The 27083-nt window shown below is 38.9% G+C and overlaps 2 protein-coding genes across 5 annotated transcripts; both read right to left on the bottom strand.

Annotated features, from left to right (window-relative positions):
* Positions 1–260: 260 nt before the first annotated feature.
* On the bottom strand, positions 261–17180 carry ubn2a (ubinuclein 2a). 3 transcript variants are annotated; one of them, XM_079882720.1, is made up of 17 exons: positions 15761–17180; positions 14211–14327; positions 14012–14113; positions 13578–13706; positions 12285–12385; positions 11589–12105; positions 10724–10794; positions 10507–10636; positions 10126–10235; positions 9851–9961; positions 9582–9722; positions 9455–9502; positions 7723–7768; positions 6278–7594; positions 4165–4372; positions 3859–3927; positions 261–1856 (listed from the first exon to the last, which is right to left on the bottom strand). In XM_079882720.1, exons 1-17 carry the CDS (start codon positions 16061–16063, stop codon positions 1810–1812), a joined length of 3567 nt encoding a protein of 1188 aa, XP_079738846.1. In that variant the 5' UTR covers positions 16064–17180; the 3' UTR covers positions 261–1809. The 3 variants fall into 3 exon arrangements, with proteins under 3 accessions (XP_079738846.1, XP_079738848.1, XP_079738847.1); XM_079882722.1 differs by lacking the exon at positions 14012–14113; XM_079882721.1 differs by lacking the exon at positions 3859–3927 and having other exon boundaries at positions 373–1856.
* Positions 17181–17338: 158 nt separating this feature from the next.
* On the bottom strand, positions 17339–26720 carry ift56 (intraflagellar transport 56). 2 transcript variants are annotated; one of them, XM_079882723.1, is made up of 18 exons: positions 26298–26720; positions 25151–25297; positions 24969–25061; positions 24055–24169; positions 23645–23694; positions 23404–23549; positions 23105–23276; positions 22071–22248; positions 21924–21979; positions 21017–21052; positions 20843–20896; positions 20652–20715; positions 19652–19740; positions 19488–19571; positions 19337–19406; positions 19027–19133; positions 18659–18792; positions 17339–17656 (listed from the first exon to the last, which is right to left on the bottom strand). In XM_079882723.1, the coding sequence occupies exons 1-18, from the start codon at positions 26298–26300 to the stop codon at positions 17545–17547; spliced, it is 1710 nt and encodes a 569-aa protein (XP_079738849.1). In that variant the 5' UTR covers positions 26301–26720; the 3' UTR covers positions 17339–17544. The 2 variants fall into 2 exon arrangements, with proteins under 2 accessions (XP_079738849.1, XP_079738850.1); XM_079882724.1 differs by lacking the exon at positions 21017–21052.
* Between the last annotated feature and the right edge of the window lie 363 nt (positions 26721–27083).

The raw sequence follows: 27083 nt of genomic DNA, 5'->3' as shown, positions 1-27083 counted from the left end.
TAGAAATCTAATTCCTGATATCAATTACTATAATTTGAACTAGTGAAAATTGAATTGTTGATAAAGGAAATCTGGAAATTAAAAGTTAAAACGGCTTGCTGTACCCAAGTGTGTGTGTATGTATGTATACACATACATACACATACACACACACACGTGGACATCTTTGAATACATCAATATAATATACATATGGTGTGTGTGAATATAAACTCATTTTCTATAACTTTAAATTATGTAGCTGACCCTCAGTGTTTACTTCTACAAATGTACATTTATTACACGTGCTATTTATTCATAAGGTTATTGGTAGTCAAGGCCTACCTCAAAACGTAAAGCCTTGTGAGCTAATGCAGTCCTCAGTTATGCCAGTAACATTATCACCACCTCCGCCAATGTTTTTTTTATTGAATTAATTTTTAGAGCTTGTACTTCAAACAAAAATGACAGCATTTTAATTCCAGAATCAAGACAAAAAATAATCTACCCAAATAAGAATTTTCAAGGTGAGCATCAGTTGAAATCATGCCCACTTAATTCAGCATATTTAGAAAATAAAATAAAGCAATATATAAAATTCCATTTTAAAAGTCTGTCCATCACAACATCCACAGAGACGACCAGAGACCACACATTTAGGCTGGCCAACAAAGAGTTACACCGAGCACAAACGGACACCTGACCTGTTGCTTGTCAACTCTGAGCGAACGCTGTCATCTTTGGTGCCATTTCTCATCGTTACACAGTCATAAGATGCAGGTGAGCCGTGCCAGACACGACGAAGGAGGTTTAGTGACAGATGTGGGGATGACACACGATGAAATGCAACAAAGACATTGAAGGAAGAACTAATTGTCCAGTGAGGTATTGGGGCAGAAGTGACTAGACAGATGGAATAAGACAAACCCACCAAACACACAGAAGAATCTCCACTCAGAAAACACACACACACACACACACACACACACACCTAATGGTTAAAAGTGGAGCTCTAAGCAATAGCTTACTTTGCATTGAAGCATTTACAGTCCTGCATAGTTGTTCAAACTTACAAACTAAGGCGTTTTATTGAAAGTCTTGGGAGTTCTTGTACTGATATTAAGCAAAACTAAACTGAAAGTTCAAGTAGGCTATAATCTCATCATTTTTCTCTATGAAAAGCTCTCACACATGATTCGTTCATCCATAAAATAATGTTTCTTTCTTTCACAAGGTCCAGTGAGATACGCAGCACCAAAGACAGCAAGACATCTGCACGCACAGATCATACATACTGACCTTGAAAGAAAATATATCACATAATATTTATGTATATTTTATATACATACCCATTTTATTCTAATACACTTAAACATCATCATAATATGTCCCTGTCAAAAAATTATAAATAATTTACCCATATGTATTATTAACAGCTACTATTCTAACAGTCTGTAGAAGGAAACGGGTGGACTATCACATCCCTTTAGGAGCTTAACAAAATTCTACTAAGAAAATAAACACGGGAATGCACGTTTCCAGCCGACGTTAACTTAAATAGAAATTACGTTGCTTTGTCTCGTACTCCTCTCACGTCTTCTAGCTCTATGTCCACAGTGATTAAGGTCTTGTGTAAACATATCGACAAACAAAAAAATTAAAAAGCGCCCGGCTCACTCCAATCATCCAGAACACTGGTCAGTTAAAAGCAGAATGAGGTTAATTGAAGAAGGGTGGTTAATCTGAATGAAAGCGCAGGAGGCGTGGATCCACGAGCAGCTGAAAACATCCGTCACCAACGCTGTCCACTTGTACATTCTGGTTCTGGTGGTCAGTGGGACTTCCTCTTCGTGTCTCCCCCCTGACTTTGGTTTGCATCTGGAGGAAATCAAGACAAACTCTTCGGTCACCGTGCAGGAAGATTTCGGTTCAGGCCAAAAACAAAATCTGCATTTTACATTTTAGAACAAATGATCAGTTCCAAACACCTAGAGAGCTGCCAACCCGAGCAACACTTAGGATCCCGCCTTAGCTTGTGAATTAAGACGGGATATTAAAGGCAAGAATACGTTTGATTTGATACCAAAAAGTTATAGGTTTGGAATTAAAAACTGGCTACATCGAATCAAAGAAAATGGTTGAGTTTGAAGTGTGAAAATAAATGTAAAAAACTAAGCAGCCAGACAATGCAGTTAGTCACGGGTTTAATTTTGAAATTAGCTGATGATAAATAAAATGCAGCTCATATATCGGTTGCTTTCATTGACTTGAACTCTGTTCAATTTGCATTATCGTATTTATATTTGTTTGGAAGACACATTTATGTGGCCAAGTGTAAATGGAACAGTTTTAACATATTTGATCAGTAAAAACACATGAAATGACCAGGTGTAAACAAACATTTAATGTTAACTCCATGCCATTGACGGAAATTTCCGTCTTTCCGCGCTTTTACTGTTATATGGTAGGGGGCGCCATTACACGTCTTCTGAATCTCATCTGAATGAAATGTTGACACAGGACGAGCTATAGGACTGTGAAACCATTATCCAGTCCAGATGTAATATCTTTGACAAAAATTAGATTTTATCAGCTTTTTGCTCAAAATGTTGCGTTTTTTAATGAAACTTACCCATATTCGAGTGTTGATAAAAAAAAAAAAGAATGCATGAGCTAGAATAAAAAAATTTTGTTTGTTTGTTTTTTAAGCAGAGATACTGCAAGTTCGGATATTCATACAACAAAATATTCTGGGGGTCATGAATTTGTGAAAATGATCAAAAACGCTGGTGGCGGCTGGCAATTTCTTTTTCTTTTTTGAAACACTGGCGGGGAAAGTGTTTAAGGGATAGTTCACCCAAAAATTAAGATTAGCCCATGGTTTACTCATCCTCAAGTCACCCTAGGTGTATATGACTTTCTTCTTTCAGACGAATACAATCAGAGTAATATTAAAAAATGTCCAAGCTTTATAATGGCAGAGAATGGTTGTTTCTGTTTTGAAAAAGAATCCATGATTAAAGCGCTCGACACGGATCTGCGGGGGTTAATAAAGGCCTTCTGAAGTGAAGTGATGCGTTTGTGTAAGAAAAACATCCATATTTAAAACTTTATCGACTAAAATAACTAGCTTACGGCAGACGGCCTACGCATCAATTTACGGCGAAAGAGTGACTCCTGACCCGACGCACAATATAATGATGAACGCGGAAGCGCAGAGGATAGAGTAAAACAAAACACCAGTCACGAATTAGAAGTCTAAAACGACGATTTTTAAAGAGAAATGTGGGAGGAGCTTGAGTTTGTTGCCCAGCCCTGTTTGTTTGAACCGCGAGAGACGTCTAAGCTTACGCTACTCCTACGTCATACATCATCAAGTGTTACTCTTTTGTCGTAAGTTGACTTGTGTAGGCCGTCTGCCGGAAGCTAGTTATTTTAGTCGATAAAGTTTTAAATATGGATATTTTTCTTACACAGACGCATCACTTCACTTCAGAAAACCTTTATTAACCCCCTGGAGCTGTGTGGAGTTTGTTAGATGCACTTTAATGGACTTCGAAACATAAATAGCCATTCACTGCCATTATAAAACTTGGAAGAGCCAGGACATTTTTTAATACAACTCTGATTGTGTTCGGCTGAAAGAAGAATGTCATATACACCTAGGGTGACTTCAGGGTGAGTAAACCATGGGCTAATTTTCATTTTTGGGCCAACTATCCCTTTAACAGAGTTGCGGCCCATAAAGAAGGTTTAATAATAATAATAATAATCATAATGAAACAAAAAACAGGCAAAGGGAAGTAATGGGAGGGTCAACATCAACAGCTTAAATCCAAGAGAGAGCGACAGTGAGCCGGAGGGTTTTTGCAGCGTTTACCTGAGAAAGCAAGCTGTAAGTGAGGAGGTAGAGCAACCTGAGACCCTGGCTGCAGACTCTTAAACAGATCTGGGGGACAGCGGGACAGGTGGAAAGAAACAGGGACACAGTGCACAGCAATCCAGGAGCAAATGAGATGGCAGAAATGCAGCACCAAAACAGGATGTGATGTGGAGAAAGAGGAAGAAAAGAAGGACAATTGAAGAAACAGATTAGGGAGACAGAAAAATTCTAGCCACATAAACACAGGCAAACAGGATCCACGGGACACAGAAGCACAGCGAACATGAGCGCGCGCACACTCACTCTGGGCCAGGGTGTATCCTGAGTTGGTAGCGGGTGAAGAGCCCATGTTGCTGCAGCCAGAACCTCCAGGGCCTGTGGGGTTGAAGTTGAGGAGCGATGGGAACTGGAAGGGTAAAGAAACAGGCACTAGACCCCCGAGCATCCCAAAACCCAGGGGGAGGGAGGGGGGCACCGAGCCCAAGAGGTTACTTCCTGAAGATGAAGACATCTGGGGGAAATAGGCCTTGATTAAGAGTTAGAAAGTAATGGTGGGGAAAAGGTTTAGATATCTGAATAAACTGAATAGCAAAATTGAAAGTATATTTGCAAACCATTTTTCACAAACAAAATGATCTCCGGTCAAGCCCGGCTTTAGAAACATTAACAAATTCGAACTTCGCAGCTATTGACATCAGTCCATTTTCTCAGACAAATGTTTGTGAGACCGCGTGTTTGGAAAGTTTTTAAATGGTTTTAAAATATTATGGTGTAACAAATATGGTGAAAGGTTGTTGCAGGTCACTCATAATAGGGTCATTCTGTGTCGACTCAAATTTTAGATTTTTTTTTTTTATATGTTTTCTGTAGAAAGACAAACATATATAGTAATGAAAGACAAAATAATAAATGCCATGATTGTATATTTACAGAGTTATCCACTATTTTGGGGGGTCTAAATGACAATTTTCACCTGAGATTTGGAGACAATTTACAGGGTTGTAAAAATGACTTTAGAAAGATAGCAGCATCATTATTTTATTTTCACACAGAGATTGGTTGGTCTATTAGTTAAATATGGTGACTTTAGCAATCTTTGTTTTATTATATGCTAACAGTGAAAATTTAAAAAATAGCAAAAAGCACTTCTTGTGTTTTTTGCCTCGAGTTTGCATGCCTGTAACTCAAGAATTATTAAAGATATCTTAATATCCCTTTATATTTTGGTTTTTAACAAACATTTTGTTTGGTATCTTGATTTTAAAGGCTCTCGATGGATCAATCCCAGAGATATGAACATGTTAAAGTGGCTCCATTAGTAAATTATACACATTTTCAATGTGGGTCACTTTGTATACAGCTGATACTTTTTTATTTTCAAAGAGGAATATCTAAAGAACAAATAATGTTAAAACTAGAAATGTATCTTTTTTTTATAAATATCAGCTCAATTGCACATAGAACATTCCTGTCTGAGTGCCATAAGTATTATTTTTCTAAAGTTCTCATGGCTGTAACTCTAAAAGTATTCAAGATATCTTAATATCCTTCTAGAATCTCACTCTTAATAAACTTTTCTTATGGAATCTTCATTTTTAAGGTCCTACTGTATAAGTTATAGTTCAATCCCATAGATTCTGGGACATAGTTATGATTTTGCATATTTGAACTCTTTTTGAGTTCAATATTTGAGAAATATGAGAAAATATTTGCATATTTTCAGAAGCTGTTAAAATAAACAAAACATCTTCCAAATATCCCGGGAAACTGATTCAAACACACTTTTGAGAGCAAGTTAAAGTGCATTTTCAGTAGATTTTTGGTACTCAAGAGATTTATGCAATTATTTTGATAGAGGGAAACAAGATACATTTCTAGTTTAAACATTATTTAATCTTCAGACATTCCTCTTTAAATGCAATAAGTATCAGCTGTGTGCACAGTGAACCACACTTGGTTTTCGATCACTGAACATGAGTAAAATTCATTGAACTTTGAACATGGAGCTGCTCTGAGATCCCCATATCTGTGGGACTGAACCATATTCCAAAAGAATGAAAATCTAGAAGGATATTAAGATATCTTCAATACTTTTAGAGTTACTGTCCTAAATTTCACATCGATAATATTCAATTTTTTACACTTACACTTAAGCTTAAAAAAAAAGGTTCAATAAAATAAAAAAAATGAATAAAGCATGGTACTATAAATGCCTAAGTAACGGATTTCGATTCTCAGGGATCACATATACTGATCTACTAAGCGACCAACTACTGAAGTCGCTTTGCATAAAAACCGCTGCCAAATGCAAAATGTAAAGTGCTAGCACTGAGAGCTAGCAACTGCAGAAACAGGTTTAGCATGACTCGACATTTAGCATGCGCAGGTTTGGAGTGACTGAGGCTGCTGGACTCACCTGTGACAGATGAGAGGAGACAGGAGAAGAGGACAGGGTCATGGCAGCTGCCCGACTCGTTGAAGACTTGGCACTCTGACTGGTCCCTCCCACTGGCCTCTGCCGCTGGCTGTGATTGGCTGGTACCGTTGAAGGGGAGGGGCTACTGTTCTGGCACCCTGCAGACATGGGAGTGGCCATCGCGGTGGTGATGGTGTTGTTTGCTCCACCGCCAGATGGACTGGAGGTTTTGTGTCCACTTACAAAACTGTAACTGGCTTGTCCCGATCCTGATTTGACTCCGGATCCGATTCCAGTTCCTTGTGTGGTAAACGGCGGCCTGAAGGCAGGGCTCTTGGGGCTGTACTGGTGTGAGCTGGGGATAATTTGAGGTCTGGAGTGGGCAAGAGAAGGAGTTGATGAAGGAGAGGGTGAGGACGAAGGAGGAGGAGTAGGAGCAGGGGGTCGCGGTGTGAGTTTGATGATGGGAGAGCTGCTACTGTGGGAAGACTTTGTGAGCGTGGCCTGCATGGGCGTGATGAAGTTTGACTGGTTGTGTGGGATAGAGGTCGTCTTGGTCTGTGACAGCAGGATGGAAGGAGAGGAAGGAGTCGGAGAAGGAGACTGCTGAGGGCTCATCTGTGAGGGATGAGCGTTCATACGAGACTGCAGGGAAACCACAGTACCGCCACCGGATTTGTTAGCACAGTTTTTCGCTTGTCCAACGGGAGACGGAGTCTGAACTAGCTTCACTCCCATCGTCCCAAATGACCTCTGCTGAGGAGGTAAGAGGGGCGAGGCGGTAGGGGGTGGACGGGGTTTTGCAGACTGTGCCGTGGTCATTCCTGAAATGCCAGCTCTGTGAGTTGGTGTTCCCAAGTGTCTCTGCACGGGCCCGCCGTTCTTTAGCATCCCAAAGGTCTCGCCTCGCATGGAAGCTGAAGGAGAGGAAGTGAGAGGAGAGGAGAGGGAAGGAGAGGTAGATAGACTGCTCATATTCACCAGGGAGATACCAGAAGGCTCCATTTTTCCTGAAAGGGTGGAATGTGACAGAGGAGAAGAGTAGTGGCTGACTCCAGTTGAGGATCCGAGGACACCAGGAGAAGAGGCGGCGGGAACGCCGTTGTTTGGCGTCAGGCCCTTGGCAGCATTACTGAGGAGAGCCAGAGCCTTGGAAATGGAGTCCAGGGAGTTCGCCGCCAGATCCTCGTCCAGTGAATCCGAGAGGCAGATGGGTTCAGAGGGAGAGGAGGGCGGTCTGCACCCTGGGGCAGGTAAGGCAGGCGAGGCAGATGTGGATCCAACACCTGGAGCAGGCCTCTGAGTCCAGCCCACGTCCTGGAGCAGATCATGGGTAGAACGACAGAAGACACAGATCTTACAAATCTCATCATAGTCAACTGGAGGACATATAAAGCTGTTGAATTTGAGTATATGGACATAATGGTGTAGTTAAATTTTACTACCGTCATTTTGGCAGCTTTTGGGGTTGGAACAATTCTTTTCTTGCCACTGTTGAAAAAACAAATTCACCAATCACAATGAGGCATTAAAAACTATTCAACGTTATTGGATTAGTTTAAAGGCCTGTCTACATCAAGACAAATATTCTGTGCTATAAACACTGCAATTTGACTGTTAATGCATCTGTTCAGACAACCACAAACATTTGCATTGCTTTTGCATGATGTGACTGATTTTTGAACGGACTGGTGGTTCTCTCTTTTCCATCGCACTGCAAATAAAACTGGCCAACCAAGAGTTGCGCTTTTGGTCACATGCCCAGAGCTGCCACTGTTAAATAAATCTATGACTGGTGATAGAGGTCTGCATCCTCGCGAGACCCGACGCAACTGTGTGGCACGGGACAACTTTTGAATAGCTGAGTGCGGGAGGGAAGAAACAGATGTGTGCGTGAAAAACGGGAGGGAAAAAAAAAAGACTCGTAGGAAAAATACTAATATCTAAAAATAAAGGTTACTCAAATGTATTTAATGTTTTAAGGTACACTCATCTACTGTGCAGTAAAAATAAAAGGTTTACAGGTGCAGGGTAGGATATTCTCAGGGTTTTTCGGTTGTATGCAACAGCAATGGAAAGCACAGAATCAATCCTGTGCAGACCTCTACTCAGTGGGATCAGGAACAGACTATTTTGCTAAGCGACAGAGTAGCAGAGGCTCTCTTTCTGTTTCTTTCTGAACGGCTGTTTGAAAACATTTAAATACTATTTGACTGCCTTTCTTCTCCATGACAAGCGGGTGTCAGAAAGTCGAGCAGTGCTTTGTGTACCGGGGTATTTCTGTTTTTTTTCTCCCATAAGCGCCACCTAATGTTAGAGAGTAAATTTGGATTTGAATTTAGCCTGTCTGCCATTTTAGGTCTGGAGAGACAACTAGCATGCAAAAATTGGACGGATCTTTTATGCCGATTGCCGAACATTCGTTTTGCTGTGAACAGTGCTTAAAAGAGAGATTCTCCACGAAATCCCATGAAGCCTATTTTAGGACCTTTAGGATCATTTTTGTATTGTGACACTAATTTGAAAACAATTAAGCACATTTGCCCTCAAACCAACATTTCCATAGAAAAGCACCAAATTAAGTTCAAGGGATGTCTCTATGGACTAAGATGAGGTTAAATATGTTGTCCTCTAGGCAAGGAGACATGAGAGACCACTCACACACACTATTTATATTTCAGGATGTCTGCCATCAACCGAAATTAGAAGATGATCTATAACATGGGGTGCTAGAAATATAACTTCTAAACAAATCATTAGAAATCTGTCTTTTCAATGGGTAAACTGAGAAAAACAAAAATGAGTAGAAACTATTTACTAATGCACAATCCCATCATGTGGGGTCTTATTTTGCCACAATTCATTCAGATTTTTATAAACCAACCAGGAAAAAGAAACAAGTCATGAAACATTTCCGATATTTGGAGGCAAAGTTCATAAATTACTAGTATTACAATTGGCACACTTAACTGCTAATCTCTAGCCAAATAATATACATGTTTTTTTAATACACCAGGAAGATGCCCTTTATGTAAGTCCTGTGCAAGTTTAGAGTAAGAGTAGATGGGAGTAGAGTAAGATGGGTGATTGAATAAGCTGTCGCCACTTTAATCCAAATGTAGGTTCTATTTGAATTGCAAAGAGTGTAAATACATATGAAAAGGTTGATGTACTCACAGGCCAGTGAGATGACCGTGTACCGCACGACTCTCCTTAAAAAGCATCCTGAAAAAGACAGAGAAATTTTAAATTACAGGATATTTTTCCAGCAGAAGGTAACGCCAGCACACAGTCAGACACACACCTGGTCTGCATCCAGCCTTTGGGCCAGAGAGGCTTGACTTCATTCTCCATGAAGGCTTTCAGATAGTCCTCCACAGACAGAGAGCACTGCTCTAGCTCATAACAGCTCAGCTTCACACGCACCAGGTTACACAACAGAGTCCTGGCAAAACCAAGAGGCATATGGAAGTTTATGTGGTAACTCTCAATTTCTGCCACCGTCAGCCTATTAGTGGCGTTAATGTCTGCTCTGCTTCATTATTAATGATTTTATCTTGTAAAAGTCCAAACCTGAGTTTGTCATCCCATATGAACTTCTTCCTTGGTCCCATCACCCTCTTTCCTGGTTTCTCTTCATCATCATCCTCGGATCCATTCTTCTCTCCATCTTCTATTTGCTGCCTGCAATACACACACAGTGAATTTAATTCTCTATAATAGTTCATTTAAATTCTCTATACATCTACACCATCCATTTGCCCTTCTTCACAGTCTCTTCCACAAATCTACACAAGCAAATCATGAAAGCAGAAAGAGGCAGGAATTTGGGAAAGTTTAAGACTTACTTAGCCGCAGCTTTTGCCATGCAATCCATGTTATATCTGGCGATCTGTTCTGGCATCACGCTGCACACGGCCAGTTTGAGCTTTAACAAGGGTGTGCGCAGACGGTCATCCTGCAGGAGTGGAAAAAAGGACACAGAGTTGTATCCAGTGTTAGGGAAGTTATTCTGAAACTATAGCCTGTCTTACCAGTCTTCCTGCTACAAGCTACACATATTTTAAAGCCGAAACTGGTCAAGTTTCTCAAGTTTCTTTTACGTCGGCTTGGCCTTTAGCTACTCCAATGCTATTTGTATAATTATCATTTGTGAGAAAGCAACAAATACCATTCTGGTTTTAGAGTAACATCTTAATATCCTCTATAGGTATAGTATAGTCCTTTACCTGTATGTTGAGGCTGAGTTTCTTGAGTCGTTTGAGTAGCGCCTCCTTGTTACAGGGCACAAAGGCCTCCAGGTGAGAGTACACATCTGAACGCACGTTTGCCGGTTGCTCCTGAACCTGCAGCTCAATACTGAATGAGAAGAAAATGATCAACAACAAGAAACAATGGACTTTTGAGGATAACAGCTGAATGAGAACATGCTGAGATTTTACTTACTCGAGCAAGATATTATTCATATCCAGTGTGAAGAACTTCTTTCTGCCTTCTTGATCAAATTGCCTCGATGCCTGAGTATAAAAGAATATAATAAAAAAAACATCAGGTTGTGCAGGAAAATGGTATTTAAAAAATGGTCTCTGAAGTGTTTTTAAGAGGGGATTTGTGGGCGTATTATTTGCTCTCTTGCTCTCTATGCATTGACCTCCAGTGAAAACATATAGGCTAATGCATAACATTTTAAATTTAGATGTAATGCAGTTTATATAACTGGCAGCCATGACAAAAAAAAAATATTCAGTTGCCTTTTCTCATACATTTATCTGCTCACAAAACAGGCTGGGATGGATTATAAACTTCTGATGCTATTAAAGAGTTAATTTCAAACATTTTATTCACATTTTTTCCCTTTCAGGTGTACTTATAATGATACCAAAATGATATAATTTCGAAGACTTCTATGTACACGCGCCTACATTGTTTTGCTCACACTTGGGCTGTGGGTTTGCAGTTATTTCCAATATAGTTTGAACTGACCTATCCTTCAATAGCAGTCTCTCTGCAATTCCTGCATTACATAGTGAGAGATTCACAAAACAGGCTGTGCTGAAATGCTCTGCTAAAACTGACAAGATCAGACTGAATCATCAGGGATCTTGTTAAAAATAAACTTCAGTCACCAAACATTAGAGACACACATGGTGTTTTTTCAGCGTGGTATCAGTATATGGGGTTTTTTAATGGACTGAGGATGGATTTTTGTGCCTCAATATGTTTTCGACTTATTTCAAAAGAACTACATTTTTCATATGACCCCATTTAACTAAAACGAGCGCCATAGAAAAAGAACCAAAACGGCACTCACAGCTCGTAGGTCCTCTATGCGCTTGATCAAGGGGGCTGGAAGTCCATCGGGGAGAGGTGGAAAAGAGATGAGACCGGCCTGCCCTCGATTCAGTCCCCCTGCGCCAATCTTGTGCCCAGATGATGAACCCAACACAACCTGCCCGTTCTCCCTGCCTGATGGGGGCATCTGAGATCCTGCATCCAAAAAACTAAAGTCCAGGTCACGCATGATATCCTGGAGCTCGCTTTCATTGGCTGAATTAAGCAGTGACACCATGGCAGGGTCGGCCGTCAGGTCGGCTAGCGAAAGGTCACTGTTGTTGGCATTGCTGTGGAGATGGGAGTTCTGCAGAAGGTTGTTGGAGTTGGGAGTGCTGGTAAGACCAGGGACCAAGTGAGATGCACTGAGATCTAGTTTCCGCATCTCTTCCTTCTCTCGCGTGAAACGGCGGAGCATTGCAGCCAGACAGAGCGAATCCTTCATCAGTTTCTTCCTCTTCTTCTTCTCAGGACGATGAAGGCTCAGACTAGACCCTCTGCAAGGTAATATAAGGCCATAAAAACTGCATTCATAATAAGTAACTTTTTAGAGAATCAGTCTACTAATGGCTTACTTGAAAATCAAAAACTAACTATGCAAGATTTATACAAGTAGCTGTTTTATAAAACCACTTTTTGCTTTAGTTCCAGATTTACAAAAGCACTTTTTCCTCACCCTTGTTTGGCTACTTTATTCTTTCTGGGTTTTTTCTCCTCTAAACTGGTTCCATCTTTCTTCTTCCTTCTTTTTATCAGTGGTTCCTCTCCATCTCTCATCTACAATCAAAAAACAATCATCAGTCCTACAATTACATTCCAAGACACACGACAAAAGTGGGGTCTTATGAAACAAGGTCTACAACAGTTAGAGGCTATCCACACCGGACATAAAGCGACCGTTGCAAATCCATTTGTCATTCGTATCAAAAGTAGAACGGGGCATCAGTTTACCACAGGGAATTTGTGGCATTGTGTCGCTTCCAGTGTAGACAGCAACACTGATTAATGGGCTCTATTTGCTTTTGTTGTGTACCGCAGCTCACGTCTGGTGTAGACAACAGTGTAAAAGTGATATTTCAACCAAAGATTTAAAGTTCTGTCATCAGAAATTGCATCAAGCAAGCCCAGTTGAGCTTCTGTGTTTGCCATGTGCTTTATGTATATGCTTTGCTCAACGATTATACATGTGAATAAAAGCTTATATTAAATCTGTGCATCACTTAAAGCAATCATGTGCTTGTTTCAGTTGGACTACTTTTACAATCTCTTTATGAAGTTTTACATGCGTGGACTTTCAAAGGAGGGGTAGTAATCTCTCAGGCTTCATTAAAAATATCTTAATTAGTGTTTCAAAGATGAATGAAAGTCTTATGGGTTTGAAACAACATGAGGGTGAGTAAATGATGACAGAATTTGAAATGTTTCTGTAACAGGTCTATATAACATTTAGTGACCCTGTTTTCAGATAGTTACAACATCTGTCTGTGGTGATCTGTTCATAGGTGGTCAGTCGAGACAGATATTATAAATAGATGTGTAAATGGAGTCCAAATTGTTTTGTGATCCGATCACTCAAACCATATTTGAAGTAGGTAGTCGAATGTGACCAAGGGTTTTTGCTCCTTAATCTGATCTGATTTGGAAAACTGGAACATGATGTAAAGCACTGATATCTGAACACTATGAGCATTCTGCTTAAAATATCACGTTTGCTGTGAGATTAAATTGTACTATTTGGGAGCAACAGTATGCCAATTTTTGTGCTTTTGTATAGCATAGTACGTTATGTAAATCAGAGATCATCTGCTCACAAGTGGTCAAACGAGATACACTGGAGATGCATGTTAAAACCAGTTGTAAATGACAATCCGTCTCAACTGACCACTTCTGATCGGATCACCCGAGAGTCGAGACGGATATTTATAACCAGTTGTACATGGGTCACATGGCAAAAACGAAGGAAACTCACCCTGGATTTTTCACCTTTCCCCCCATCCTCTCCCTCGGATTCAGAGGCAGCTCTGAACTGCAAAGTACCCGTATTAATGTAGAATCCGCCAAGCTTGGTGCTCAGGGAGGCTGGTACAAGCTCATCATACTGACAGGAAGAAGACACAGTGATTTACAGAGGTGTTATGCTGTTTTTCGGCTGAGGTTAGGTCAAAGTTGAAGGCCGCTATGATGTCAGAACATGCAAAAAAACAACAACTCCACAACCACACGTTTCAAATATATCAATAACATAAATCTAAATATATCTATCCATCACTGACATGAGTATGAATGAAAAACACCCTTAAAGTTCAGAGAGCATTGAGCCAGAGTTGGTAAACAGCATGTTATATGCCAATCGATCATCTCCATAGTGATGTCTGTCTGTTGCCATGGCAAGTGCCCACTCACAGCTTCCGAGTTGTCTATGAAGGGGTCACTCTCATCATAGCCGAAGCCAATGTCAATCAAATCCTGCATCCGATCTTTCCGCCTCTTTTTCCCTGCGTTACCCTGTAAGGACGTCAGCGGTAGCGGCAACGTGACACTTGGCATTTGGGTGCCCACAGATTTTTAAAATGCAACTTAAAAATCATAGAGAAACACTTACGTATTTGCTTTCAAACTTTTTGGCCAGTGCCTCGACCTCCAGACGTTCTCGCTCATCATCAGTAAAGGGATTATTCAGGTCCAGGGAAGACTTAGAACTTGGTGGATTCTTCTTGGCCTGTGGAGGGAAAACGTGTGAGCCACATTAAGCCATTTATTTTTCCTGTTCGGATAAGTGGATCAGCATGTGTACAATACATTCTGTATCAATATCATTCTTTATTCCATTTTATTTTTTGTCCATTCAATAGAAGTAAATAGGAATGAAAACGGTTTGATTATTCATTTTTTTCTTTTGTGTTTGGAATGACAGAATTTTTATTTTGGGATGGACCAAGGACAATAACTAGGGATGCACGATATATCGGACACCATTTCAATATCGGCCGATATATGTTTATTTTTAATCGTTATCGGCCTGATAAGAACATTTGCCTGATTTATTAAAGCTGATGAATAATGGATTATTTCCTTCAGCTGAAACACTTTTTTGCTGTGATGGCTTGAAATATGATTGGAATTACTTCAATAGGCTACATAAAATTATAATGAGAACATGTGCTTGGGACATGGCTTTTAATGGTGAGACTTTTGTTTTTGTAATCAGGCTCTCAAAAATGATATAAAAATTTGGATTTGGATTTAGATTTATCAGCCAAAATATTGGTTATCGGCTAACAATAACTATAAAGTTCTTGTTCTAATTCTATGAGAATTAGCCTAAGTCCACAGCTATAACGATAACGACAGAGGAATTAAATTGCTGGAATTACTTTCAGGACAATGAACAATAAAGAAAGACAGCCAATCACAACGCACCGGATTTTAAAGAGCTCAAGCAATTAAAGTGGCAGATGATATAATTACTTGCAATAAACAGATTATATTTGAAATGGTGTTGCCGTTGACTCCACTGTCATGTTGTGTAGTAGTAGTATCATTGATATAATTAGTAGAAACTAAAAATTGCATTGCTGGTCATGTGATCTCAATATGGTGGCACCCATGAGGTGGTGACCCACTTCATGTAGAACAAATCATATTTTTCTAGAAGAGCAATATATATAGTCTTTAACGCAAGTCATTTTAATTCGATTTCTCAAACGTGACGTTCATTTATTCATTTGCAAAACTTTTTTAATTATCAAAAAAATGTCCTGACATATGCCAAAGACCAGGTTTACAAAGTAACATGGACAGCCAATGAATTAAGTTAGCAGCAATTCAGCTCTCCTTTATCTCCATTTGGGCTTAGAGGGGGCCGGGGGCCACAAAGGTCACATACTCAACAAAGTGCTCCAAAGTTTATAAGCAAAAAGGATAGAGACCATTCATAAATTAAACGCACTTCACACTCGCTCATAGCATATGTCACACTTGCCATTTAGACGGAGATCCACTGAAGAGGACTTTATTTTGGAACTCCTCAGCTAACAGGCTAACGCATAAGCAAACTCAGCAAAAAACAAACAAACAAGCGGTGTCTTTATAATAACAAGGAAAGGTTAGTCTGCATACTCTTTCCTAAAGTGATCCGGATAGTTATCGTACCTGTTGAGACTGGATGAGCTCGCTGTAGTTGAACTCGGCCGAACACTGCTCGTTCGGCTCGGACAGACACAGGTTTAGGCGTACTGTCTTCCCTTTGGGCTCCTCGCTGTCTCTCTTCCCGATCAAAGCCTCGCGGTCACCCGCTGTCGTCACCCCGGTCCCCATCATCTTCATCCTGCCCTCTCTGTCAAAACTCATCTCGGTGGCCCCGTCCTCCTCCAACCGCCGTCTCCTGCCCTCCGCGGCGGGACCACCGGCCAGGGCCGGCAGGGTGACAAACTGCACTTTTCTCGGTTCGGCCATTTGGATGTTCAGTGCTCTTGGACACTCACTCACTCTCAGTGGCGGGGCTTGACTTCGCCAAACAACTTGATTTAAAGAGCTTCAAGGCGGATGGAAAGGGCGCTCGGAGGCTGTACTGATGCTAGAGTCCCCTCCACACCTTACGGGATGCGCATGGGAAGGGATGGCCGGGTGAAAGTTGATTTTGGAGGCGCAAGCATCCTCGGTCGCTACGCTCGGGGGACTCAGGAGCTCCGAACAGCCATCTTAGATGAGAGAGAGTAAATAAAAGAGCGGAGACGAGCGAACTGAGCCTGCGCGCACACGGACACCGGAAACGGTGTGCGCGACGGAGAGGTCGCGGTGGCCAATCAGAGGACGCCGACGGCAGCGGCTCGTCCAATCAGAGGCGGGCCTACAGGCAACAGACGCTCTAATGAGCAATTAGAGATTTTACAGTGGACAAAAAAAGGATTCCCCTTGAAATTGAACTAATATAGATATAATAGAAGAAAGTGTTTTTCAATGGATTGTGGCTCACGATAATTCATAAGTGCGCGTATTATATGTTAAGAGATTCTGTTGTTTTGGATTTAAGATTTAAATAGTTCAGAAGTCTTTAAACATAATACAGTGGTTACACTTTACATTAAGGTCCCATTAGCTAACGTTTATTCATTAAATAATATTAACTAACAATAGACAATACATTTATTACGGTATTTATTCATCTTTGTTAATGTTAGTTAATACAATTCAGCTGTTCATTGTTAGTTTATGCTTAGCTGAGGACCATTACATCATTTTAATTATTAACTTTTGACCCTTTTATTAATTTATTAATAATGTTAAACTAAGATTAATAACTGCTTTAAAAAGTTAACTAATTTTATTGTAAAGTGTTAACAATATATTTATTGATGCTATAAGAGCATATTAATTCACCTTTTCTGTGAGGTTGTCACATTCTGCTTTTAATAGATTTAATTGCATTATTAATAATCCAAAAGTATAAAAATATCATGCCCAAGCTATACTATTCACAGATTAATCTTCATAGCGCTCTATAAAACCTATAATACACTAACAGACATTTAGTGTTCTCAGACAAAACAAATAAAGGCTTATGTTGCCTCAAGTATGAAAAGATATTAACTTTATTTGTTGTCCATCTCACAGAAAACATTAACTGACAAGGATACATTGTAAATATAGTTTTCTCTTTGTGACAACTGAAAATATTTTTTGAGAAAATATAATGTAACAAACACTAAATAAATGTTATAGTGAGGCCGCAGTTATTGTAGCCTTGTAAGAACATGAGATGTTTTTTCCTTCTAAGATGCATCTGAGATGTTGTGCTAATCACATCTTTTGTTTACAGACAAACAAGCAGACATAAGGATACAATACAAAAAATATATATATTTTTAATAACATTTACCAAAAAATGAATTTCCAAGACCAAGTACTGGTGTGTGTTGGCTCATTTGTAAAGGCAATCATAGAGCCACTCTGTTGTCTTTGGCCCATTTCTTCATGATGCGGATGATGTACTCAACTTGTGGGTTGCCAGTGCTTCTCAACATCGGCAAAACCTCCTTCAGTGTCTCTCTGAAAAAAGAAAAGAAAAACATAAACACAGAAAACATGACCAGAGTTCACAAACTCAGTCTCAGTCAGTTAATGGTGGTGCAAAACGTGGTTGAGCTACAGCTGTCAATTTTAACGCAAATATTGAAATAACATTAACTTGAATATAAAGTTTAACTCGAAATTATCAATATCCTACAATCTACTATATTTCTTCTGTCATCTGATTGATAGCAAAAAATAAATAAGTAAAAGGCCTTTTAGTGTAATTGTAAAAAACTCCTACATTTTTATAAAGTAAGAATAACTTTTTATTTTAAGATGAACATTTACTGGGCTGAAGGAATTTAGGTTTACTTGATTATTCATATGTATGGTTTTTCTATAAAAAAAAAAATCTTAAAATGTGAGTATCCAATTTGATACATCAGGCTTTTGAGGAACATTTATTTGTTCATCTCTTAATCATCATTGTAGTGAATTGCATTATATGTTTATTTCCCATAATAAAAACAACGTAGCTTTGATTATAAAACTAAGCATTTAAATATTATCTTATTAAGACATATTATTAAGATATATAGTAATAACTGATACTTGTATGCATTTTATGTACGTATGTAGTCTGCTCTAGTGTTATAAAGTAAATCTCATTGATTTATATTAAGCTATCAGAATTTCATCTTACTTTTTGGCCATATAAATATCAACAACTGCACCACGTTGCATATTTTTGCTCAGTTTGGACCTCTGAATAATTTTTTTTTTCTCAAGCAAGAACTCTATATTCTCCTATATGATATGAGCAATGAAACCGTAATGTTTCAATTAACACATATTTTCAATAAACGGTTTACCTTTCAATAAAGGTTCAATAAACAGTTCCATTTTTAAAAAAAATACTATTATTTCATACATCAGGCTTTACAGGGTTAAGTAAATTACTAAGAGAGTTTAGTTGAATAATGTGAACCTAATAATAATGGCTTTAACTCATTGCTCGGGTATGGCATCGGTTCATACCTGGACTCTCGGCCTGCCAGTATGAGCTGGAAGATCCCAACACAGGCTCCACGCTTCCCTTCCCAGTACTCAGGGTTTTGATCCAGTCTCTCTAGAGCATCAAACGCTTTAGCTGCATAGTAGAACTGCCCCATCTGAAAAGAGGTCATAGAAATAATCTAATGAAACTTCAGAAGAAAACCTTTTCGGGGACACAAGCAGAACCAGGGATGCAGAAATAACAGCATAAACTTCTGAAGTTTGGATAAACTCCTCAACAACATGGCAATTTTCTTAGCAACCAAGAATGAAAGTAATATGTTAGTGACGCAATGAAGCGGATATATTAATGAGAATGTGTTTACAGTCACGGATTCACACTATGGCACCTTGTAGCAGTCGTTTGCGATGAGCTGCAGGAGGCTGAAAGGGTCAGATGAGGTTTCCAGCCTCAGATAAAGCTCCCAGGCCTGTCGAGCTTTCTGATTCATGATGTCTACAACAGAGGGGGAGGATGACATCAGAGAGTGAGTGGTCTGATGTGTCTACAGAAATGATTCATCAAAAAGAGTCGCAGGTAGTTTCCAAAAACTACCTGAGCCATTCATCTTCTTTACAAGCAAAGCAGAATTTTACTAAAGCAGAATAGAAAATCAGCTGGCCACAGATCAAAACTTTTGAACACATAGAAGAACCTACAGCAGCGTGCCAACCAGCTGAGGTAAACGTAATCATTCTTGATCTTCTCAGTCTGGATGAGCAGGAACACCTGTTCACATTAAATTCAGATTCAGTCAGACTTGCACTTGGTTCCTAAATCATGCTAACTGAACTCCGGGGTGTTCTGTACCTCCTCAGCCTCCCTGTAGTTTCCCAGGGCAGCCTTGGCCTGGGCGTAGTTAAAGCTGAATGTGTCGTCGTTGTAGAAGTAACTCTGCCGGGAAACCAGACGAATATTTGAGGATGACGTGTTTATGTTTCTGCTCTCAATTCAAACCCTGATATGTGAATTACCTTGACTGAGTTGAGATATATTAGCACATCTTCAAACTGTTTCAGCAGGAAGAAACAAGAGGCCATGCACTGCCTGCCCGGTATTGTGTCTTGTAAAACAAAAAAGACAACAGAAAATACATCATTAAATGCGTTTTACACGTCCAAGGCAAAATAAACTGCATCCTCTAATGTACAAAATCTACATTTTAATTGTGCTCGATATAGCACAATGAATACAAAATGAATACCAGTTGGCCTGCAATCAATCAATCCACTCATCCACTCATCCATCCATCCATCCATCTATCCATCTATCTATCTATCTATCATCCATCCATCCATCCATCCATCCATCTGTTTTAGCATGAGGATATAGGGGAAAACTCACTCTAGAATAAAATAATAAAAGTTTAAATACAATCTCGCTTTACTCGACACATTCACACTGTTGTTTTAATGGAATCCATTCAATATGACTATACAATAATAATAATAGTAATAATTTATTATTGTTGTTGTTGTTAAAATATATATTTTTTTCAACTTATATTATATTATAAGAATTAATTACTTTCTCTGCTTTCAAACGTCAAACCACAGAGCTTTTATTTAGGTGGAAAACCAAAATAAAAGGGGAGACCTCGAAGCGTTGAAGTCTTTCTTTGTTGATCACTGATGTTATAAACGATTCTCATTACAAATTTGGGAAGATAGTTGACGCGTTGCGTTTTCAAATGTACGTTATAATAGACCCAAACTCAGAGTGCTTGCAGAGATGGAGTTTGTGAGGAGCTGAAACGGGCCGCTCCGAGACACTGAAAACAGTGACGATGTGACCATGTTAGGCTTTCTAAAATAGAAAGGACACCTTATTGAAAGCCACCTTTTCAGTGTAGGTTCAGGCATAGTTTGAGCCAAGAAAACAAACTCTGTCACTGACTCCCTTCCATACAGCACAGGGGCCCGGCTGCTGAACCAGCGCTAATACTGTTATTGTTAGCCTAAACAATGATGTTACCGCATTCACTGGCTGAGCCGCCAACCAGCTGGAAAAACTGCTGGGCAATTTTTAAATGGTCCCTCTGTAAAAATACACAAACATATAACGAGATTAGAGAACATAGATTTGGGAAACATGCACAAAGGCTTTGCTGAGAAATGAAGTTTGAGAGGAAATACTGTTAACTGATATAAATAAACCTCACGAACCGATCCAATATCTTGTCCCAAAGCAGCATTCACCACCCCCTTTAGAATATATTCCTGTGAATCACACCAGAGAATGAAATGTTATCACTAGACCCACAATGCATTTTAAAGGTCATTAAACCCTACAATACATTTTTAAACCCAAAAATTTAAATTCAGTCATCATTTACTCACCCTCATGTCGTTCCAAAGCCGTAAGACTTCGTTCATCTTTGGAACACAAATGAAGATCTTTTTAATGAAATCTGAGAGATTTCTGTTCCTATATTGACAGTCTACACAACTACCACTTTGACACTTCAAAAAGTTCATAAAGAGATCGTAAAACGAATCCATATGAATTGAGTGGTTTAGTCAACATTTTCTGAAGAGACTCGATCACTTTATTTGATGAACAGATTGAATTTAAGATTTTATTCACATTTAAACATTGATCAACTCACATCAGTTGTGGTAAACGGAAGCTCAAGCATGTTCGCTTGACGTGTGAGAACCAATGAGGTTCATTCTCGTGTTACGCAGCATTTGAGCTTTTGTTCTCGCGTGTCACGCAGGTTTGGTTGAGCTTCTGTTTATATTCGCTGATCAATGTTTATATGTGAATAAAAGCCTAAATTCAATCAGTTCATCATATAAAGTGATCATGTCTCTTTAGAAAATTCTGACTTAACTGCTCGATTCATATGAATTCGTTTTACGATCTCTTTATGAAGATAAACGAAAGTCTTAGAGGCTTGGAATGACATGAGGGTGAACTTTAACATATGTACAGGTTGCACATCAATGAAAACAACAATGGCACTCATACGTCTGATTTCACAATTTATGTTCGATATTAAGGGGAACGATTTTTTTGTTTTTCGTAACCATTTCTTTCTTCCAGTTTAAAAAGCACAGTTGCACCAAATGTGAGGTATGCGTTTATTTGGAGTGGTGATTGGCTGCCGTGGATGGAGAGTACGTGTCAACATCATCCGTTTCTGAGCTTTTCTCTGCATTATTCATGATCATTCACTATTTTAATCCAATCACTGCGCTGTATTATGTATGAGAGAAACAAGAATTAGTGTGGCCTAAATACCTGGGGTGTGGTGGGCTCAAGATCTTTGATGAGTTTGTAGGCCTCCTGAATGTCATCTAAAAGTCAGATGACAAAGTTATTAACTAACCTGATTAACCAGTCTCGCTGTATCTGCTAAAGACAAAAGGCCACACCTGATCAACACACCTTGTCTGAGATAATAGATGACCAGGTTGAGTCTGGCCTCTGATATGACGTCAATCAGAGGAGGCAAAACCTGCAAAGCCCCCTCACCCCCACGAAACACCACCAGATTGTGCTGGATGAGCTCTTTAGCGAACTGAAATGAGCTGGAGGAGATATCTATAAGGTTCTTCAGCTCAGTCTAAAGAGTCGAGAAGGAGAAAAACGAGAAATATAGAGTTTAAAACCACTTTCTTAATAAATGTTATTGTGAACAAATGATCAGTTCATGTTTCCTCTAAAATGACTTGACCTGGCTGAAACCAGTCTAACATTGTTTCCACATAACATTACTACATTTCATCTCATCTCACATTTCTTAATCCAATCAAATCACAAATGGATAAAATAAAGTGTTACATTTTTTCTACTGAATATTTAAAGGTTTGAAGGCAGTAAGATTTTTTTATAATCAGCAAGGATGCATTAAATTGATCAAAATTTTGTTATATTTTTAAATAAATTATGCTCTTTTGCACTTTCTATTCAACAAAGAATCCTGAAAAAAGTATTGTTTTTGACATGTGTCATGTGACACTGAAGACTGGAGTAATGATGCTGAAGATTCATCACAGGAAAAAATTATATTTTATATATTCAATTAGAAAACATTTAGTTGATCAAATAAATGCAGCCTTGATGAGCATTAGAACCCTCTTTTAAAAATCGTACTGACCCCAAACCTATGAATGGTAGTGTATGTCACATTACCGAATGTAAATGTGAGAGACCCGGGTTCGAATCCACTGTGAAACACCAATGTGTCCCTGAGCAAGACACTTAACCCCTAGTTGCTCCAGAGGCGTGCGACCTCTGACATATATATAGCAATTGTAAGTCGCTTTGGATAAAAGCGTCAGCTAAATGAATAAATGTAAAATGTAAATGTAAATGCATCGTAAATGAATGCTGTCTTAAAGTTCATAATCATCAAAGTAACTTTGGCCTTGACTACACAACCTAATTAGTGCATTTGTATACATATTCGTTTAGCTGACCTCAGCAGCTTTGCCATTGTAGAGTCTGAAGTGGTTGCAGGCTTTGAGGTTGAGGGCGATAGTAGAGTCAGGAATGCTCTGCAGATACACGGCCAACACCTCCTGAGACACGTCATAATAATCCAGTTTATAGTAACACAGAGCCACATACACATTCAGGGCAAGAAAGTCTCTGTAGAATTGAGAGAGATGAGTCATTAGTCAATGTAAAGTTTCTTTTTTGTTGCATAAATGCATTTTATTGTTTCTCAGAGATGCTTGATCATATGCTGATGTGATGACGATGTGTTGTGAAGCACCTGTTCTGCAGTAAGATGCGTTTGTAGATGTCAATGGCCTCCTGGTAATGAGAGCGCATGTAGTGAATAGAAGCCAAGCTCAGCTGATCCTCTGTCACGTCCTCCAGGTTCTGATGGAAACCCATCAGCTTCTTTTCATCATTGAACTTCAGAGAGCCGAACAAAGCAGATAATGCCATTATCTTCAATGCGCTACCATAATAATGTCACGTAGGGGATGAAATATTATGGAAAAACTGACCTTATGAGCTAAATGAAAGAGCAGGCGATTCTGAAGCTGAGATTTTGGCCCTGAAAAAGACAGCATGATGATAAATGCAGTTCTTCCTATTCATAGAAGAATCCTGAAAATGAAAATATACCATGGTTTCCACTTTCCACAAAATTGATCATTATAATATATGTTTCTTGAGCAGCTAATCATCATATCAGAATGAGTTCTGAAGGATCATGTGACACTGAAGAGTAATGATGCTGAAAATTCAGCTTTACCATCATAAGAAGAATAGCCTATTATTTTAAAATATATTAAAACAGAAAGCAGTCATTTTAAATTATAATATTTCCCAAAATTAGCATACGAGATTTCTTTCAAAAACCTTTACAAATTTGATCAACCCTCTGATCAACCCTTTGGTTGTGAAGACAAACCTTTTAGTGCTGCCTCCTCCGCCTCTGAATAAAGCCCCAAGAAAAAGAGCGCACAGCCCAGAAATACCCAAACATCCTCTGGACACTCCGGCCTCAAAGTGAGCGCCTTGTACTCCTGGATAAATGTAACAAGTACGAATATTTCATGTTATATACAACCAATTTACATCAGCCATAATGTCACTCTAAAGCCCCTTTCACACAGAGCGTTGATCCCAGAAAATTGCCATAGAATTGCTATGGTGCCTTCTGTGTGAACGCAAACGAGATTGATCCCGGGATGGGCACCTAATAACATTGCTGGGATCAGTACTGGAACACGCCCTGTGTGAACAATTGCATGACCGATGCCGGAAGTCTTTGTAATGTCACGTGTCTTTACTGGATGTGTGTGAACGCATGCACAGATTCCAGAAAATCACTGGCAGTGTGAATGAACCAAAACTCAAACAATCCCAGGACACATTATCAGTGTCTTTTCCCAGAATCTCAATCGACTACTATGGACTTCGACCGAAAACAGGAAATAAATACAGGTATGTGCGCTGGCTGAATTAACATCACTTTTATTCATATCTTTCACATCTACTGTAGTCAGATTCACCCGTGTTAACTCTAAATGAATCACTCACAATGGCTGGGCACTTGTAATGACACATCAAGGATGTTAAGAGGCTAAAAGCAGGTTTAAAACTTGCCCCATTGAAGTCAACAGGGTGCAAATTTTAAAAAGAGGATAACACGGTGTAGGCAACACCGATTTTTGTCATTGTTCTCTGTACTGACAGCACTCCAAATTTACAAAAAAATGCGCTCAATGTTAAAATTGACCGGAGTTCTCCTTTAAGGTGATTCTTCCCCCAACCCAGCATAACAGACTGGAGCCAACATCCTGCAGAATCTCTTTCTCTAACCTCCATTGCTCTCTGGTGGTCCCCCAAATGAAAGGCACAGAATCCGATCCAAAGGTCTGCATGCTCCACTGACTCTCCGCCATTACGCTGGAACTGATATTACAAGAGAGTTTAAAGTGTACGAAAGTTCATATAAATGTCATGGAGTTGTAATCTTAGGTCTCATGTGGTTGTTTTTGTACCTCTAATAGAGTCAGAGCTCCCAGGTAGTCTCTTTGGTTTAGATAATCCTCAAGTCTTGGAATCTTTTTCGTTTTATTTTTCTTTTTCTTCTCATTAGAACCGGTGGAGGCCTCTCCACCCACTGCTGGTTTCATCCGTGATAAGAGCTTCAGAACAGAAACAAGAGTTTGGTGCTATTAGGATGTACAACAGTTCATCTAAATGATATTATTTCACTATAAAGTAGCTACATAAACATAACTTACTCCAGTTTGTAATCATTCATGTACATATCTATTTATCCACTCATTTAGAACAATAACCTGAGCAAATCTACTTATTTCTGAAGCGATCTGTGCATATTTTGTGCAAGTTTATTCATTGGCTGTTTTACAAAACATTTGCACAATCCTTTGCACCTTAGTCATGCTTTACAGCTTATCTTTGCACAAAGTGATTATTTTATAAGTAATTTATTGCATTTATTATAGATAGTACAAGCACTATTACTTACTGTATACATTACAAATTCAAAATGTAGTGAGTGAGGAAAGTTTTTTTTTTTTAAAGTAATCTCTTGTGCTCACACAGGCTGCATTTATAACTGTGAACTAATATTACAGTTATTTAAATAACTGTTGTGTATTTTAATGTATTTTACAATATAAGAATAACTTTGTAAATGTAATGAAACTCCAGTCTTCAATGTCACATGATGCTTCAGAAATCATTCTAAATGTACTGATTTGCTGCTAAAATAAAAATGTATTATTATCATCAATGTTGAAAACAGTTTTTCTGCTTAATTTTTGTGTGGAAACCGTGACACATTTTTTCAGGATTCTTTGATGAAAACAAAGTTTAAAATATTTGCAATAGCAATTTCGTAAAAGGAATTTAGTTTAGTTATTATAATAATTCAAACATGGAAATAAATGCATCTAGTAATATATAGTTCAAAAGGTAATAAGACACCAGCAAAATAAATATTTAACAATAAGGATTTTTTTAAAGTGACATTAAAGATGAGCACATTTTCTTGAATTCATATATATGACGGCTAACGTTACACTAAAAACACAATTATGCTTGCTTGATTGGTGCAATTTATTGATGATTTTAATAACAAACCAAATCCAGCAGAGTGTTATATTGGTTGATACTCACCATGGTGATTATGATTCTGTCCCTAAACAGTCCTGAAACTAACCAATCATTTTACAATCACTCTGACCACCATAAAGCCGATCAAATGAATCACACGCAATACAAACAACGCTGATTTAATTGAGATCCGTTAATCCAGGAACAGTATTTCTGTAGATGAGGCGAACTAGCCAGTTAGCCTGCTAGCTAGCAAACTTGCTAAGCGACTATGTTTAGGTGTGCACACAAGATGTTAAGCAGATATTCGTTCGACTTTAAACAACACACCCGATCCTAACTCCTGAACTAAATAAAATGATATATAATAACACAAAGCAGGAATACATTTGCTCGTGGAGTTGTGAGCATTCCCTAGCTAATCTCTACTGCCGTGTTTGGCGGCGCGGCGGCATCACGCTGTTGCTACGCAACCCACTCTTCACTAGATCCATGGCAGAAGACCACCGTGTGATATGATTCTTTCTCAGAGCTTTGCGGTGTGTTTTTAATCGAAAGACAGATGTTAAAAATATATCACAGAAAAAATATATAAATGTTTGTCAACCAGAAATACAATTTATTTTAAAATATTATTATATGTAGTAACTAGTAACGTTAAACAAAGAATGGTTGTCACTCATGAACTGCGAAAGCCCCAGTGGCCTAATGGATAAGGCACTGGCCTCCTAAGCCAGGGATTGTGGGTTCGAGTCCCATCTGGGGTGGAACGTTTTCGTTATAACTTAAATAATACGACCATTTGATTGATACATATGATGTGTTCAAGACCTCCTGGGAAATTTGAAA

This window comes from Squalius cephalus, assembly GCF_949319135.1.
Source record: "Squalius cephalus genome assembly, chromosome: 10".
Classification (NCBI taxonomy): Eukaryota; Metazoa; Chordata; class Actinopteri; order Cypriniformes; family Leuciscidae; genus Squalius; species Squalius cephalus.
Note: the sequence above shows the minus strand (reverse complement) of the source record. Positions and strands in the feature narration are given on the sequence as shown.